This window comes from Neomonachus schauinslandi, chromosome 6 (assembly GCF_002201575.2).
Source record: "Neomonachus schauinslandi chromosome 6, ASM220157v2, whole genome shotgun sequence".
In the NCBI taxonomy this organism is placed as follows: domain Eukaryota; kingdom Metazoa; phylum Chordata; class Mammalia; order Carnivora; family Phocidae; genus Neomonachus; species Neomonachus schauinslandi.
Genome location: NC_058408.1, coordinates 151,567,590 through 151,585,292, shown reverse-complemented (window position 1 = coordinate 151,585,292; position 17,703 = coordinate 151,567,590). Strand labels below are relative to the sequence as shown.

General features: G+C 46.7%; 1 protein-coding gene across 1 annotated transcript in view; it reads right to left on the bottom strand.

Annotated features, from left to right (window-relative positions):
• Positions 1-17,703, bottom strand: part of MGMT (O-6-methylguanine-DNA methyltransferase) — a 290,335-nt gene that overhangs the window by 50,757 nt on the left and 221,875 nt on the right. Inside the window, 1 exon segment of the mRNA XM_021703854.2 lies at positions 4,357-4,517. Coding sequence (XP_021559529.1) covers positions 4,357-4,517 — 161 coding nt within the window.

Genomic DNA, 17,703 nt, shown 5'->3' with positions numbered 1-17,703 from the left:
GGCTGGCATGATTAGCCCTGGCTTGGCTCTCTGAGAGGGAGTTTTAATGTTAAAGGGCCGTCTCTGGTGAGGACCTGAGGTAATGATGCTGTTCACTTCCTCGTGGTCCAACCGCCTTCCGGGACTCCCACAGCTTCCCCTGGAAGCACATGGCATGGTGGGACTGTCTTCCAGGACACAGGGTGGGGGCAGGGGGGAAATTCATTCATCCACCCTGGAAGGGCCTTTCCCATAACTCTCTGGCAGGGCTTTCAGGAGAGGCCCTTTGGAAAGAGGGTGTTCAACAGAGATACACAAATACGAGAATCCTTTCTGAGGCTTTGGAATACTCGCCAGCAGTGTTAACAAATGCAGATCTTACTACTGTCATGCAACCGGATTCATAGCTACAAGCTAATAGCTGTGACGGAGGAATTATTAAAGTGTTAAACATTTCATTTAAAAGGGAACATTGCAGTCACTTTGAAAAGAAAACTCAGAACTCATCTGTTGAAAACCATCATCTGTGAGAAGACAGTGGAAGGAGCAGCTGGGGTCCACCGCCGTCTGCACCCACCCGCCGGGCTCACAAGGCCACACACACTGCGGGGCTTGCACTGCAGGGCTGCCTCCTGGGGGGCCATCCAGGGAAGAAGCGCACACCCCAGCCTGGCAGAGCAGGCGCAGAGGCCCAGGCACCCTGCTCCGAGCACCTCGACAGGCAGAGGAGTGGAGAAGGGGAGGAAAGCGTGTGCACACATCCTGAATCTGAAAGCTGGTCTCAGTTTACCCCAGGTCTGGCTTTTCCCCAACTCTGTGAAATTGCGCTTCTGGCAAAGTGCTACTTTTATCTTTTTACCTGCTTTGCCATGGACTACGAAGGCGACATGAACATGCATATTTATACAATGGAGCAACATTAATTTTAATAAGTAAATATAAAGTTAGAAAATATTAACAGGAAAGAACTTCAAACAATATCTCATTATAAAAGAAACATTAAGATTTCAAGGCCAATGGCTTCATTCAGTAACTATTTCTTGGAGAAAAATGAATTCAAAATAATGCTGACCTCTGCAAAGACTTGATGGGGGGCACCTGACCTCCCTAAAATGCCTCATTGTGCCCAAGACTGCTGTTTCTCCATCAGACTGCTTACAACAAATGGTCCTGTTGATACTTTCATAAAGCAGATTAGCAAAAAGCATAACCCCCCCTAAACTCTAAAAACAACACACAACAATTTTTTCTTAGAAAACGCCCTCCACCAGAAACACAATCTCACAAGAAAATTAAAACACATCTTATTCAACACCCACTTTTCTTGTAATCTCCTGAGCAGCACGCTAAACCTCACTCCCAGTAACTGCAGCCTTTTTCCCTCGGAGGAAACCTTTCTGTAGTGGCTCCAGAAAAAGGCGGCCACACACACTTCCAGACCTGTGGTCGTGAAAGACAGCTTCACGGCTCCTTGGCCAAAAAACCCAGGCAATTAACTTGTTACTCATCAAACTTGGGAGAATTTCCAAGATAAGAAGTTGAACTATGTGAAATTTCTAGTATTTGTTAAGTTTTTTAACCTAACACAAACTGTAATTTCACATGGTTTACCTCAGCGCACGTGTGTGACCAGCCTTAAAAAATGAACCAATGGTGAAAAGGGTGCTCATCTCATGGAAGATCCTGAAATGGTGAAGCGGTCTTGCCCACAGAGAAGAGGGGCCCACGGAATGCAGTGGGGGCCTGGCCCCTGGGGGCCGCCAGGGCACAGGCCAGTGCCTGAGGACGAGCAGGTTAAGGCGCTGGAGCTCAAGGGTGAGCTCTGTCAGGATTACGTTTTTAGAACAAGTTAAAATAGGCAGACCTGGTCTAAATCTCAGAGGCGAGACCATGCTGAAAACATGATACGCAAAAGCATGTTAAACGTGTCCAAAAATTAAGATGCACAGAAAATAGAATTTATTAAAAAAAACATTTATTCCACATTAAAACGTACCCACGCCTCGCATTGTGTGAAGGTTTATTTCTTTATGTTAATGCAGTGTATAGAGGTCTCTGAGGCTGCCGGAGGATTTTCCTTGCATGGGACTTGCCCACTCACCATGATTTCACTGGTGCTACAAGATACAAAGTAGAAACAGAGCAAAGCCAACCACCACTGGATAGAGAGGGGTGTTACCACATCTGGGGGTTAGTGCCAATTAACTCCGTGTTAGCAATTGTATTATAACCATCCACCACCTCCCTTCTAAACTGTAAAATCCCCACACCTGGTCCCTGCCTGGGAGTAAGTGATTGAGCTAAATTAGAAAAACCTGGCTTGCACATGCTACGGCGTGGGAAACCCTGGCCGGTGGCAACCACTAAGTGTCAGGAGGCGGGGCTGGCCCAGGGGACCCTGTCCCGAGGAGGGTGCTGGAGGCTGTCTCCCCTCAACCTGGCTATAAGGACCTGGCCCCAGTTGGAAGCACCCGCCAGCACTGTGGGTCTCGTCCAACAGGGAAGAGCTTCTAGCTGGGGCTGGATGGCCCCCATCCTTACCCCAGCAGCTGCTTCTGGCGCGTTCTGGTCACCCACGCTAACTATGGGGGCTGGACGAGGAGACGGGCTGGCTCAGGCCCAGCGCCAGGGAGGCAGGGTCAGTGTGGCCAGTCCCAGCCCTCTTCAAACACCGAGGACAGGATTTTATAAGCTCACTTCCCACCTCCCCCTTCGATCATACAGATACCTCCGGCCTTGGTTTTCTAATTTTTCTGTCCTGAAAATCTCAAAACCTTAAATTTCTGCTCATTATTCAATAGCCTGCAAGAGAGGAAAGCCAGTCATGCAATTCTTTCTTGCTCCTAGCGGCACAGTTCTCTCCAAGTGATGACCGTGGACGGGAGAGTTCAGAGCACCAGGATTCCCAAGCCCCAACTTCAGAAGCAAAGGCACACCTGAGTTCCTCAGCCCGGGCAGCACATGGAGGTCATGCCGAGCTCCCCGCAGCCTCCATGCAGCTGGGCTGGTTCCTGCCCCTGGAGAGTAGCGGTGGCCCATGGGCCCATCCAGGACGTGACATGTGCCCAGCGACATGCCGAGGCCCACTGGAGCTCCCACAGCCCTCCCAGAGGCTGTTCTGAATGACACAGGGGGCTCATAAGGGACCCTGGTCATTACACTTGTACTGTTTCAGTTCATTATGTGCGAAAATGCTCAGGGTTCTTACTATCTGTTCACTTGTCTGACCTTGTTAGTCAACGCAGGTATTAGCTCAACTTTCCAGGAGCTTCTCTAGCCACTGCCCCTGAAAATCCTACTCCACTTTCAAGTTTCTTTTTGCTGAAAATCATAGCAGCTACTAGAATGCCATTAAATATTTAGGATACTCTGTCTTGAAATTCAAGATTGCTTTAAATTTACTTTAAAGATATACTTATTTTAGAGGGAGGGGTGGAGGGGCAGAGGGAGAGAGAGGGAGAATCTCAAGCAGACTCCACATTGAGCGTGGAGCCTAATGTGGGACTCGATCTCACAACCCCGAGATCATGACCTGAGCTGAAACCAAGAGTCAGACGCTCAACCAACTGAGCCACCCAGGCGCCTCTAAATTTACCTTATCTAAAATCTCAGGGTAGTATTTCCCCTTGAGTACATGTGTGAATACATCTATACATATTTGTGTACACATACACATGCATTTATCTTAAAATGAGTATAAAAAAATCACTATGCAAAATAAACCCCTGGTATGTGCCTAGAATAATTTTAGTTGCCATAATTAAGGTCCAAACAAGAACTTAAAAAAGAAGCATCTGCGAAAATGTTTTTTGGTGACCACAGACCATGGCCTTAAGCCTGCTACATTTAGGCAGTAAGTTCTCAATCATGTTTAAGAACACAGTATCTAACTATGGCAAGTTTGAGAAATTAGATTGAAAACTTATCTGAGACGACCCAATGCCGCTACCCACTCTGATGTAAATCTCACCAGCCGAGTTTATGGAAGTGGCTAATTGTCCATATACAAGCCTCATTTTCTGTGCTGTTGGCAAGCAGATAGTTTAAGTTAACAATAAGCTTATTGAAAAATTCACTGCTATTCAGATGTGTTCCTATTTAAACCTTTCAGCCAACAAGAGTCGAGAGTCGATCTGCATGCATCATTTTTACTGCCTTTGCCAAGAATTACGTGACCACGTGCCAAAACTAACACAAGCATTTGGAATGGGTGGAGATCGTGAACTCTTGTCCTTATAGCGTGGCCACATGCTGTCTCTGTTTAGATGATGTAAAAATACCAAGTCAGTAGAGTCGATAAAATGGGCTGTGATGTAAGTGATAGTTAATCAGTCAAGCTCCCTGAGCGAAACCCTATGAGGCGGCGGAGTTACTGACCTCGCTGGAAAATGGGATGGTGAATCGCAGGCAAGGGGAGGCCTGGGAGGACCTCGGGCTCATGGAAATAGGCATCCAGCCAGGCCACGCACTGCACCAGGGGCTCCGTCATTTCCTCTGGACGGCCGAGCAGCTCAGGAAGAGTGGGGGCCTCCGTGGGTCTGCAAAAGTCGTAACAGGAGGGTAATAAACCTCAGGCCCTGAGTCCACACAAGTGAAAAGCAGACAAACGTTACTGTGCCCACATGGCAGTTTCCCGGGTATGTGTGCCCATGGCCGTGCAGCGGTGGGCAGGTGCCTTCCAGCCACGTTTCCACCTTTAGCTCTAAGAAACACAGGTCCTCTTTGAAAACAAGAGGCGATTCCAGGAGGAACATCCTAGTACACAGGCTCTGCTACTTGGGGCTCTGAACGTCCACAGTCCGGTGAAGCAGGATGTGACAGCGCTGGGACGGCAAGCGCGGAAGCCAGCCCAGTGAGCGCGTGGCTGCCCCTCTGCAAGGCTAACAGGTGCACGCGAGCCTCTATCGTTCGTCTGTAAAATCACATCTTATCAAAAATATCTTCCAGAAATACTACCAAAGTAATCAACCTGCATTTTGATCACCCCGCCCCTCCCACTCAATTTCAACAGAATAGCATGTTCGGGATTTTCTACAGACTGGGGCTGCATTCTGGGGGATTTCCTTGCAGTTTGCTTTCGGTCCATGGAGTCTCATGCTTCAAGTGTCTAATCTATGTGTAGGTCCTTCCACGAGGCTAACGTCAGTCACTCAGCTCTGGCTTCTGTTTTTTTTTTTCAAATTCCCTTGTTCATTCCTTATGGTCACTTCTTCCTTTTATCTCCTTAAGTTTAAACCAACATACTTTAGACTCAATTCAGTTTGTTCCTTGCCCTCAGGGTCTAATTCCTCCATCTGTGGGATCTGGTAGTGGCCTCTCACAGAGCTGACTTACCTTCAGCAGGTGCCGAGTCTCTGGGGATCTGCTCTGCTGGAATGAGGAAACATCCCTGCTTCTGAGCCCTACAGTTTTATGAAGGATCCAATTTTTATTTCAATTTCCTAGAACCCCACACCCACAAAAGCGCTGGCACCAAGTCTGCTTTCTTCAGCTGACTTTCCTTCCTTCCCTTCCAAGGCCCTGGACCAGGTGGTAGGCTTCCTAGCCACTTTCTGGGCCTGGAGGGCAGAGTCTGTCTAGTATTCTCAGATACTGAAGCTTTGGGGTAGGGCAGCTGCAAGCGGCTCTTCCTGACCCTCCACACCTCACTCTCTGGGTGTTAAGGATGGGTACGCATGCACACCAAACTATAGGCTGCCTGTGTCACCTCGGACCCACCACCCTGTGAGGGTCTGAGTCGGGAGGCCACCGCTGCTTGGCCATGTGGCCCAGCACGGGGACATCAGGGTGACTGAGGCCCCCAGGAGCATGCACAGGCTGTTGCAGATCCAGAAGCCTGTGCACTGCACAGCACAGAGAATAACTGAAGACCTCGAAGCAGGTCTTACAGAAAGAATCCTGTGCTGGAGTCCAAGTCTCTCAGGCACTGCGTTCTGTGGAAAGGCGAGTCTCCACTGAGGTCCCTGGATCTTTCCAGAAATAAGCTTCCTTGGATGGGATGCACAGAAATGCCCTTTCTACGGTTTTTCTATGGTAGAACAGAAAGTGGATCGGGGAGGGGGGAGGGCATTGTTCTAAGCATTTGCACGTGGACAGTGATAAGGAAGGAACAGGAAAGTGACAGGTAAAAGAAACGAGTCCACCAAAGCGTCCAGGCAGAGAGGGACAACAGACACAAGCTGCCCATCCTGCCAACTCACGACCAGACAGAGCAGGCCCAGGCCTCGGCCCAGCTGCCACCTTTGTGAGATCTCTGCGGTGGGAACTCAATGTGGACAGGCCCTTGGTCGGCGTGGACCCCAAAGCAACAGAGGGGCCCCACGGGACATGCTCCTTCCACGGAGCCAGCGGGGCAGAGACATTGCTGGGGGTGCAAATGCATCTCCTCCCTGCCCTGATTTCTCGTTCCATCAGGACATCTGGTCAGGGAAGGAGTCGAATTTCCCATGCCTGGCTTAAACGTTATTCAACTTCAGAGAGAAATTCTAGTCCCTCTGTTCTTGCACTGTTCCATCCATACTGAATAAATATGCCCTGATGATACTGGAGAATAAAGATGGGGAAGCCTGTCATGTGCTTTGCCATCCCGCGTGAGGGGGTGGAGGGAGAGGGGGTGGTGTGCTAGGTGAGACAGGGCTCCCTTCCCATGAAGCAAGGCCAAGGCGGCCCGGCTGTGCAGGCAGCAATCTGCACATGATGTCTGCCCAAATAGGACATGAACAGAGCTAAGGTGCCGATGTCCCCATCCTCAGCCCATGGGAGACCGCCCTCCCGAGGAGGCAGGAGAGGGACAGGGACTGCCTCGAGAGCCCACGCTGACCCACACGCACCCTGCAGCAAGCTACCGATGGTTATCAGAGCTTGCGGGCTGTGCTTGGCCGTCATGCAGATGGTGAATGTGCCTCCCTGGGCCAAGGGATACACACCACAGGAGACGGGGCATCTTAAACCGAGCGGCGGGGGCTTCAGTACCCACTAGCGACCTGCTTTGCTCCAAGACTTACAGCTCCCTCCTCAGAGGCCCCTGAGTAGAATAGGGGCGTCTGGGTTTCGAAGGCACTGACCAGGCCGGTAGCCACATCCTCCACGTGGCTAAAGGACTAGAACGGGAGCTATGTCCCTACTTGCATTTCCCACTCTTAAAAGGATATTTGAAGAATTTTTATAGTAGTAAAATTCATCTTAAATTGATTTTTTATGCTTGTGCTAAAGATCTCAACCTCTGATTTACTCTGTAGGTCTCCTTTTTAACTCTTTCTCTATTGGCATTAGGTAACTATTCATGGGTGAAATGTAATTAAACAGCTTTGCTTCTGAAGCAAGGATTTATGATACTACATTTAAAATGAATGGCATTAAACACACACATAAAACCAGATTTTTAAAGCCATGACACAAATTTCCATTTCTACAATAAAACGAAATTTATCCTCTGCCCTGCCCTCTCCTCCAGCCTCGCTTCGCACGCCCAGCGTGAGCTGCGGTCTGACGGCAGCACGGCCCCGCCAGTGACTGCGCTTATTACCGAGGAGTCTCTGCAGGCTTCCCTACAGACCGGCCCCGAAGCCCCAGTGATTACGGGCTCCGCGGCCCACGCTCCCTTAAGCCCCCCATCCCAGCCCTCCCGGGGAGCCTGCCGCTCAGCCAGCACGGAGACGCGCACGCCTGTCTGCGGGCCAGTGCCAGGCGCGGGAGCCCAGAGCCGGCAGCTGGCTGGCCGGTCCACAGGGCACACGAGGGCAGGCCCTGTCCTGCTGTCAGCCAGGGACCATGCGGTAAGGGGCACATCAGAGTCGCTCCGCCTGAGACCTTCTCCCAGGATGCCACTCGTCATCAGTAAGAGTCACCCTAGGCCAATCCCGGGACACTGGAAGCCCCCGCCTTTTGTTAAACCTGGCAAGAGAGGGCTGGCTAGCAGCTGACCAATGAATTTGGCTTTGCTGAGCTTTTCCACACAGGACAGTAGAGAGCACTGGGCACACCGCAACAGAGCAAACACGAAATGCTATGTGGTTTGGTTTAAGGGTTTCTTCAAGAAACATGCAATTGCTGGCAATCCCCGACAACAGCCTCCAGGGGAAGCCCCGGGAACGCCGGTGTGATCGAAAGCCCCGAGTGATGTTCCCCTGCAGTCGTGACCCCGTCCCTTCCGGAGCTTGGAGAAAGAATGTTCCGCTGAACTGTTTCAGATGTCAGCTTTGTCTTTCAGCTCAAATCAGGACGCAGGAGAGTGGAGGAGTGCTCCAGAACAGACATCTGAAACGTCTTTAGTGATGCAGGGATGCCTTACCCGCATACACGGAGCAGAACCCACTCACGGCGTTACACACACGAGCCTAGATGGCACTCACGGGAAAGCTGTCCTTCCTACCTGCAACACGGCCTGCTGTCTCCACACACGAATTTCGGTTAGGAGGTGAGGGGACAGAGGCAGCACCACACCAGCCGCAGAGGAGGACAAGGGGAGGGACCCAAGTTTAAAGGGACAAGGTTCCGAGCCGTCCATCTGCCGCATGGGAAGCCATCGGGTGTGCCGCTCCAGCCAGCGGGTGAGATCTGTTAAATTAGACATAATTGTGCATTTATTGCACAGGGCTCAGGCTAGTGGCAGCTGCAGAACCAGGAGCCCACTGGGCAAAGCAAGCCAGGCCAGCCAGCCCACCAGAAAGCCGCGCCCAGGGTCTGCAACAGCATCAAGGGCTGGCGTGACATGAGGAAACCTGGAAGAACATTCCTGACCCCACGTCCTCCAGGGTCTTCCCAAAGCTACGAATTTGCTCAATACTTTAAAACTCAGTTTGGCAGGAGATTTGGGTATTTGGGTTTGGGGGCACCTCAAGACTTTGCTGGTAGTAAAGAATCACTAAATCTTCATTTCTGAATGAATTCTACTTCCCAAAGACATTAAAATGTCATGTACTTGGCTTAAATCCCATTTGATGTAAGAAAACAGGCCAAAAGTTCTAAGCTTCTCACATCTGATTAGCAGCATTAGCTACACCCAGGGGGCAGACATTCAAAAACCTCTCTTGTTTTACCCCAGTACTTTTCCAATATTTCTGTCTTCCTGGGATAAAATTGAGTTTTATGGTTTGGGAACATGAACTGGTGATGCTAGAGGCTCACCCACGCAGAGCTACAACCTTAGGAAAGAGTTCCAAAGACACGTATTCTTTGGAGTTCACCTGGAATCTGGCAGCGAGTTGACCCAGGCTGTGTCCTTTAACAAGGCTGGGCGATCGGTCTGCGGGAAAACACACAGATAGCAGGGTACAGCCTGTAGTGGATGGAAGAGTCCAGAGCCTTAGCCACATACAGCATTTTGGACACCCTTACGATGAGAAACATTTCCCAAGCTGAGCTGGATAAGCAAATCTCCCCTTCTCTGGCTCTAGGACACATTGTGGACTCCAGAGCAGAGCACCAGACCCCATAGCCTCAAGAAGGTGCACATTTTCAGCAAAAGTTTAAAATTGCAATAGAGGTGATTTTAAAACATGTGGATACCGCTGCCAAGTATCACTGGCAAATGCACAATTATGTCTAATTTAACAGATCTCTAGCAGAGTCTCTTGTGTTTGTGTCTGATGGATTTGTCCTGCACTTAATGATACCTTCTCGCTAAAGCTCAGATGCTTTTCTTTTTCCAGTGGTAGGATGGAAGACAAGAAATAAATTATGCTACCTACGATCAAAAAAAAAAATCATTTTTTTTAAATGAAGGGGCTGAATAAAGATTTTAAACTCTTTATTCCAACTGAGTTTTGTGGCTTGATTCTATTTAAGCCATCATCGAGGACCCGTTATGCCCACGGCTCATCCACAGAGGCACTGACGCAGCGTCTGCAGCATGGCTGGGCAGAGAAGGAGGCGGAGGTAAGACGCAGAGGAGGTGCCCGCAACCTTCCACTCGCCCTCTCAGCTCCGTGTTCCCGACGCCCACCCCGATGCCAGCTCTCACAGGCCGTCTGATGAACGGACACGTCCAGCAGCAGCTCTGTGACCCCGCCTGCCGGCTAGCAGCTCACAACAATACTACCGCGCGGGTGTGATGGGATCTGTGCAGGTACCTGAACTTCTAGACCAGGGAAGACAGGGGAAGGAGGAAAGCAGAGTGCTGATGCAGGTACTAAGAAACATCAGCCTCCAGCAGCAGCACCGAGTCAGAGATGAACAAAGGCCTCCCGACCGGGGCTCATCGAGCAACAGGGCTGGAGCCTCCCGAGGCTCAGGGCGGCAGCGGGCGGTGTGACTGTGCGTCTGGTGCCGTCCCAACGACATGCATGTCAGTGCGTGGGTTTCCCATGCTGCCCTGGGCGTGCTCTGCAGTCAACTGAGAAGGAGAAGGGAGTACCAGCAACATACTGATGTTTACACAACAAACAGCAGACGCGATCCTGCACGTGTGCACTTGAAGGGAGAGAGGAGCTGCCATGACTCCTAACACGTGGGTTTACGGACTGACCTTCACGTGCTGGGCTCTGGGGTCTGTTTTCACAGGTCCATCTCTGTGAAACAAAGAGACTTTGCAACCATTTGACGGAGGGAAATCAGTAGCGAAGCGAACCCACGCCCCGTCCGGACAGAAGTCCTGGGGACGGCTTCGCGGGGAAGGTGGTACTTCCAGCCGTCCCTGCAGGAGGCCTAGCTGGAGCTCTGACAGGTGTTCTGCACACCCTCGCTGAGCTTTTACAGTGTGGATCAGAACAAAGATGGACATAAATTCTGCTCCTTGCCTGATACCTTCCACCCCCACAATCACACACCCCCAAAATGGATTCTACATTTATGATCCTATCATAGGCCACCAATGGTTCACGTCCCAAGGTTAACAATAGGAGGAGGAAGCGGCAGTAAAATTTAACTGGGCCCCAATTTACTCACTTTCTGGGTGGTCACAGGTATGTTGCTTAAATTGGATATCAGTTTTTAATGGGCATCCTAAGCCCTCAAAATTTGGGGCTCAAATTAATGTCAGAATCTACACAAGACCACAGAGGAATTTATGATAGTATTTTAAAACCCTCTCCAAACCCGGAAAATGTTATGTAAATTTTCAACTGCTCAATACAAGGTATATGTCATAAGAACTATATACTTTTTTCCTTTTGAAAATGATTCTTAAATACATAAGCAATAAAACATTTTAAAAACACAATTTAAATAGTATACTTGGCAGACTAGAATGCCTTAAAAAAGCCTATTTATTTTCTCTCCTAAATGTTCAAATTGTTAAAAGGAAAACTGTATTTTAGCCACACTTTAACATATCATTAAAATCTCTACTGTTTGACAGATGAAGATAAAAACACCCCAAAACTATAGATGAATTATCAGGTCCCTAATGATTCCAAAACAATTACAGGATGCAGAGCAATCTAGTTAAATTTTATTCAAAAGCTTACTACACTTGTGTTTTCTTTTATTTTTCTATCAAGAAACCCATGAGGCTTAAGCACAATTCATTATGTATGAGACCCCACTTGCGGTGCTTGACTGTTGATTAATAGCAAAGTTTGCTGTATGTACATTTGCAACATTAGATGCATACAATATGCTAACTTATTCTTTCACTGAAACTAATTATTTACAAAAATGACTACTTGAGACTACAATTTATTAAATGCATGCATCCAGTCTCAATGTGGCCCCAAAAGACAGCCTGGAATGAAGATCTTTTACTTGATGTGACAACTTCTAGAAACACTGTTATTAATATTGTAAATGTGGCAAATAAAGAGTTCAAATAGCCTTATATCTGTGTTGCATTTGTTTTTCACCACTGAAGCAGGGAGCAGAGCAGCTTTCTAACATTTCACACATGAGAGGTAGATTCCTCTTTCCCAGCTTAATTTAGCTTCTTACAAATGAAATGCTTATATATTAGCAACGAAATAGTTTTAAAAAAGAAATAGCTAATAGCAACGAAATAGTTTTAAAAAAGAAATAGCTAACATGAAAGAGGAATAAAAAATCCTAATCAAATTGTTACTTAGGTAGATTACAAGCCTGTCAATAAGAATAAATTTAGTTCATTTGTCGAAAAATATCTGTAAAAATACAATTTTTAAGGAGTCTTTTCCACCAGTCTCATCAAATTATTGGTATTCCCATATGGGTACTTTTCCCCCCAAAGGATCTTTGGGGTTAGGTAACTGTGCATTATAGGGTAATTCTCTTCATTCCCAGAAAAGAAGGGACAAATATGAATTAATCCACAAACAAGAATTTTAGAAGCCTCATCTTAACATCCAGATTTCAGAATGGGGCATCTGGTCAACCGCAACATCTCTGAGGCTGACTCTATAACTCATGTGGCCCAAGGCAGCAGCCACCTGCTCTGAGCATCCTCTACAGTCTGGTCTCTCTCTGCTGGGCCAATCCGCAGAGTTGGCCTCTCTACAAGCTGCCCCATTCCAATGCCCTCAAAGACTCTCTGTGCCCTTGCTCTGCTCCACTGAGGGTGTGTGCAGGCTGAGGAGAGACAGACAGGAATGAGACTCCTTCCTTCACATGCCAAGATAAGGGAAATCGATGTTTGTGCCCAAACGACAGAATGATGGTGCAGAAAGTCATTACATACGACTAAATGCTCTGTGCCATTAAATTTTTGCAAGGACACCTAAGGAAAAAGACACAGGTTTCCAACAAGGGCTTGCTCTGGGATAGAAGATTTTAGGGACATAGAGGAACTGAAACATCAGTGAGAGGGCCTTTGCTCCCTAAAACAAACAGGTGTTAGGGGGAAAAGAAAGTAGCACGATAATGGGAAAACCTCAGGGTCATAGTTAAGATGGGTAAAAGATGATTGGTTTTCTAACATGCAATTTAATATCCCAATTCTCTCAATAACACATTCAAAGTCAGCCAGAGTCAAGGCAACTGACTTCAGAAGTCCCTGTTGAGAAAATGTCTCAATGTCAGACCTTCATTACACAATATGGCATTTTGGAAAGGAGAGGTCCGCTGAATAAAGGTGAGGATCAACTGTAGGGAAACAAGTCAAGGTAAACACTTCCATAAAACTTCGCAGGTGCAATTTCCTGAGTGCCTAACATGTGCCAGGTATTTAGTTAAACTGTTCTGTATTTATTCCTCCCCATAACCCCTGAGGGAGATACTATCTCTATGTTCCAGAAGATGAAACGGAGTCCAGAAGTTATGCAACAATAACTTGACCAACGCAGAAGGGATGCAACCAGGATTTGAATTAGAGTCTGTCTGATCCAAAGACCTTAATCTCTGGACCACCTCCACGAATCCACAGTATTCTTGATGATCTCTGAAATGGAAACAGTTACTCCTTTAATACAAAGTCCCTATATTTACATGCTCTATTCTTGATAGCATATATCCTATTATCCTATATAGCATATAGCCCTTATAGCATTTGGATTTATTCTCTTACATTTATGTAACTTCTATAAAGTTCCCCTAATCCATAAGACTACATCCAAGGCCCACTGCCCTATCAATTCAAAGACAATGGGATTCTGAGTGTCAGTTCCAGTTTTTTTATATTCTAGATGCTTCCAAGAAGAGAGACTAGGTGCCCCCTACTATAGGGTCTCAGGTTTGTAGGGAGTGGCCCACTGGGCATTATTGGTCTCTACCCTAAGGAAGGCCATGTTTATATTTAAATGCCTCGATGACCACTCCATACAACATTCCTTTTTGTAAGTAAGAAGTCTAGGCCTTAGAATGTCCCAGGCCCATCATCTTCAGCACACTTAGCCCTATGGAAGCAAGTCCCAGAGTGATAAACACCATAATACTGTTCTACGTGGCTTGGCAAACCAGCAGGCCAGGCTTTTTGCTAGGGCAGATGTCAGCCTAGGTTGCATGAAGAAGTCAGATGGACGGGCTTCCCGCAAAGGCTGCTCTAGGTACCTGAATGGAGAGCCATGCACTGTCACGGAGCTGACCCCAACTCTGCCTCTCAGCCCTGGGGTCCTATCTGGCACATTACTGGTGCTCAATGCCTGCCTGCTGAGCGAATGAGTAAACAAGACGCAAGGGTGTTCGTACTGCCACCATAACATGTGCACGGAGAAACACCTGCATTTCAGATTTCATTTTTCCAATGAATCATTTGCTGAAAACCATTCCCCAGGGGAAGAAAAACCCACAAAGATTTTCTAAACAGTGAAAGCTACATTTCTCTGCCTTTTCAGATTTCGTAGCAGACAGCCAAATAACAAAGTTTGTTAAAGCCCAGGGACTGGGCATCACTTCCAATTCTGCTTACTTTGATAGGACTCTACAGTCAAAACCTGGAATTGTTTCAGATTTGAAGACACAAAACTAAGTGAGTTTCCTTCACAGCAGCTCCATTCCCCACTCCTGATATAAGGCAATCAACTGCACAATGAGATGAAACGCAGGAAAAATGAAATTAAGCAGCATACTTAGCTCTATCTTCATTCTTTGACTATAGATAAAGGTTGAATTCCAGTGACTACAGACATATTCTATGAAGGCCACTTATGCTGCCCCTCATTTCTCCATTAGGTTTTTTAGTCTTCCAAGAGGCAGCCATTAGATCACCACAGAAAGAGGGAAGAGGTCCTAGTGGGGAGAACTCCCCGCCCCCCACCCCAGGACATGCAGAGGGCACCAGCTGACCCTCTGCAGTCTCTGCCTTTTGATCACTGCTGGGGGAAAACAGACATGAGAAGAAAGCCAGCTCCCAGGAAGCAGGCACACACACGCCCCTCCCACAGTGACTGGGAATTCTGGAATGTGCGGTGAGCAATGGGACAGAGTATCCCGGATGCAAAGCACCTGACAGGGACAGTGGGATGTACCTGAGCTTGGGAAACCATAGCTCCTTCTCGAGGCTCTCACACCTTTGGAACTAACAGGGCTAAAACATACCCACCCTTAATATGGTTGACAAAACTGATCTCCAGACAGCTTCAAGACTACTTTGTTGTGATGCAATTCAGAAAAAAAAATTATTTTGCATCTTAGCAAGGGAATGTGTCTTAATTTAAATGTTAAAATAGTAACTGAATGTTCTGAAGACACTACTTCTTTTCTCTCCAAAGGCACATCTTCTAGGAGGGCTGACCTCCACAGGGTTTGGTCCCATTAACTTGTGTACTGGGCTCATTAATAAATAATCCTAAATTACCACTAAATTACCTGTCTTGTAAATTGGTTTGTACAGTTCTAAATAAATAATAGATCGTTCCCTATTATCAAACACAGTGGAGTTTTTAAAGAAAAGCATAGCTGATGATATAAAAGAACACTGCAGTTTCATCTGGGAACAACTTTCTGTAGCTCACTTTCTCAGAAAGCCTTTGCTCCTATTTATTGTTGCAGCTGGAACATGTTAGCGGGTGAGCATGGCTGAAAACCCTGTATTTAATATCAGACAAGTATACTGACTATACATTAGTGGCCAAAAAAATCTTAAGCAACTATTAAATGGACAGTTAATGTAATTGTATTTTAAAACACTGAGGTCATATTTAATTTTGAATTGAAACTCTTAAAATGCGCTTTCTGGCAAGGATATAGGGTAATAAAACAATGTTAACTACAGAAAAAAAAAAACCCTAAAACTCACATTATTAAAATAAATCTTTTTTCCAGAGTCCTAATATTTGCAAGAAGTAGATTACAAGAAGCAGGAAAGATTTGTACTTCTTCAACAAGTATTGTCACTGGCATTGGAAATCAAGATTTTCAATTTGAAGGGTGATTCACTCTGAACAGCAAGCACAGATGCCATTTCCCGCCCCCTCCTTTCCTTCCCCGAGCTGGCTGCTCCCCCAGCATCCTCTGTCTTCCTTCCAGGGTGCTCAAACTTAGCAACACCCCGAGGTCTTCCAATCAGAAGTCCACCCGTAAAGGACCCAATTTTGCTCAAGAGCAGGAAGTAAAAGTAAACGGGGTTGGGGGAAGTCTAAAAGGATGAACAGAGAGAGGCAGGGTGAAGAAGAGAAAGAAAGGGGTAGAAAATATTTTAGCTGCAAAGCCAGCCAATTAAAATTCCCTTTGGAAGCACCAATTTCTACTCAAAGAAGGTTGGAAAGTCCAATTTTATATGCCTTTTTCTTCCTCTTAAAAAAATCAATACAGCCCTCTGGGAGGCTGTCACACTTGCAGGCAGGCGGGTCTGTGGACCGTAAGCTCCATGCCTGGACCCGGTTCACAGCCCTCCCAGGGGAAGAGAGAAGGGGGTGTCACAGAGTTTTCCAGCAAAAACAAAGCAGCATTTATTTACAGGTGTTCTGACAGCCAGGACAAGGGAAGAGGCCCTGCACGCGAACCCTGGAGTCAGGAGGCAGTACTTCAGAGCACTAAGCCTTGATTTGACCCCTAAACGCCTCACCCTGAGAGCTTGAGAACAGCAGAGGGGGACAAAGAGGCAGAAGACCCCACTGAAAATCTATCTGGTGGGAGCTTGAAGAAAGAGCATGTCCTTTCTCTGCTGCCCCATGCAGGGTCACCTAATCCCCAAGGTCAGACATGGGACTCTGGGCTGCCTCATTCTGCCAACCACAAATACAACGCAATTGTTAATGCTCTGGAGTCTCTCTCTTCTTCTCTGGTCCCAAATCTCTAGCTCCCTACTCTCAGAACTGGGTCTTATTTCTCAGTACAGATGTGCAACAGCATGCCTACAGAGGCCCCAAGTATGCTCCATTCTGAATTTAAGTCCTTGGCTTAGATTGGAATCTCTGGCCCGAGAATCTTGGGATCCTTTTCTTTTCAAAGGATTCTCAGATACTCAAGAAAACTCTAGTTTGAAACATAGTAACTTGAACTTGTTGTACGAAAACATCTCCCAACTGTGACTCCCAACTGAAGAAGCATCTTACCCTTATAAATGATGAGATGTTTACTCTCCAAGATTTTAATTGCAATGAAAACAAATTTTAAAATCTCACAGAACTCAGAGATTCTTGGAAATACAAATCCCTCGTTAAGACTGTGTTCATTAAATGACCATCAACTTTAATATAGACTGCTGTATATTCAGGATGCTATATATGAACCCCATGGTAATGGCAAACCCAAAACCTATAACAGATGCACAAAATAAAGAGAAAGAAAGCCAAATGTGACAGAAATTCATCAATCACAAAGAAAGAGATCAAGAGAAGAAAGGAACAGAGAAGAACCACAAAAACAAACAGAAAACAATTAACAAAATGGCAATAAGTACATAGCTATCAATAATTACTTTAAATACAAAATGGCCTAAATATTCCAATTAAAAGACATGGGGTGGGGGTGGAGGGGAAGTATAGATTAAAAAAACAAGACCCATCTACATGCTGCCTATAAGAGACTAACCTCACACCTAAATATACATACAACTGAAAGTGAAGGGATGGAAAACATTTACCATACAAACGGAAGTGAAAAAAAGCCAGGGTAGCAATACTGATATCAGACAATATAGACTTGTTTTAAAACAAAGATGGTAATGAGACAAAGAAGGGTTTTATATAATGGTAATAGGATCAAACAGGCAGATATAACAATTTTATTATTTTTTAAAGATTTTATTTATTTATTTGTCAGAGAGAGAGAGAAAGAGAGAGAGAGAGCGTGCGTGCACAAGCAGGGAGAGAGGCAGAGGGAGAGGGAGAAGCAGGCTCCCCACTGAGCAAGAAGCCCAATGCGGGACTCGATCTCAGGACCCTGGGATCATGACCTGAGCTGAAGGCAGATGCTTAACTGACTGAGCCACCCAGGCGTCCT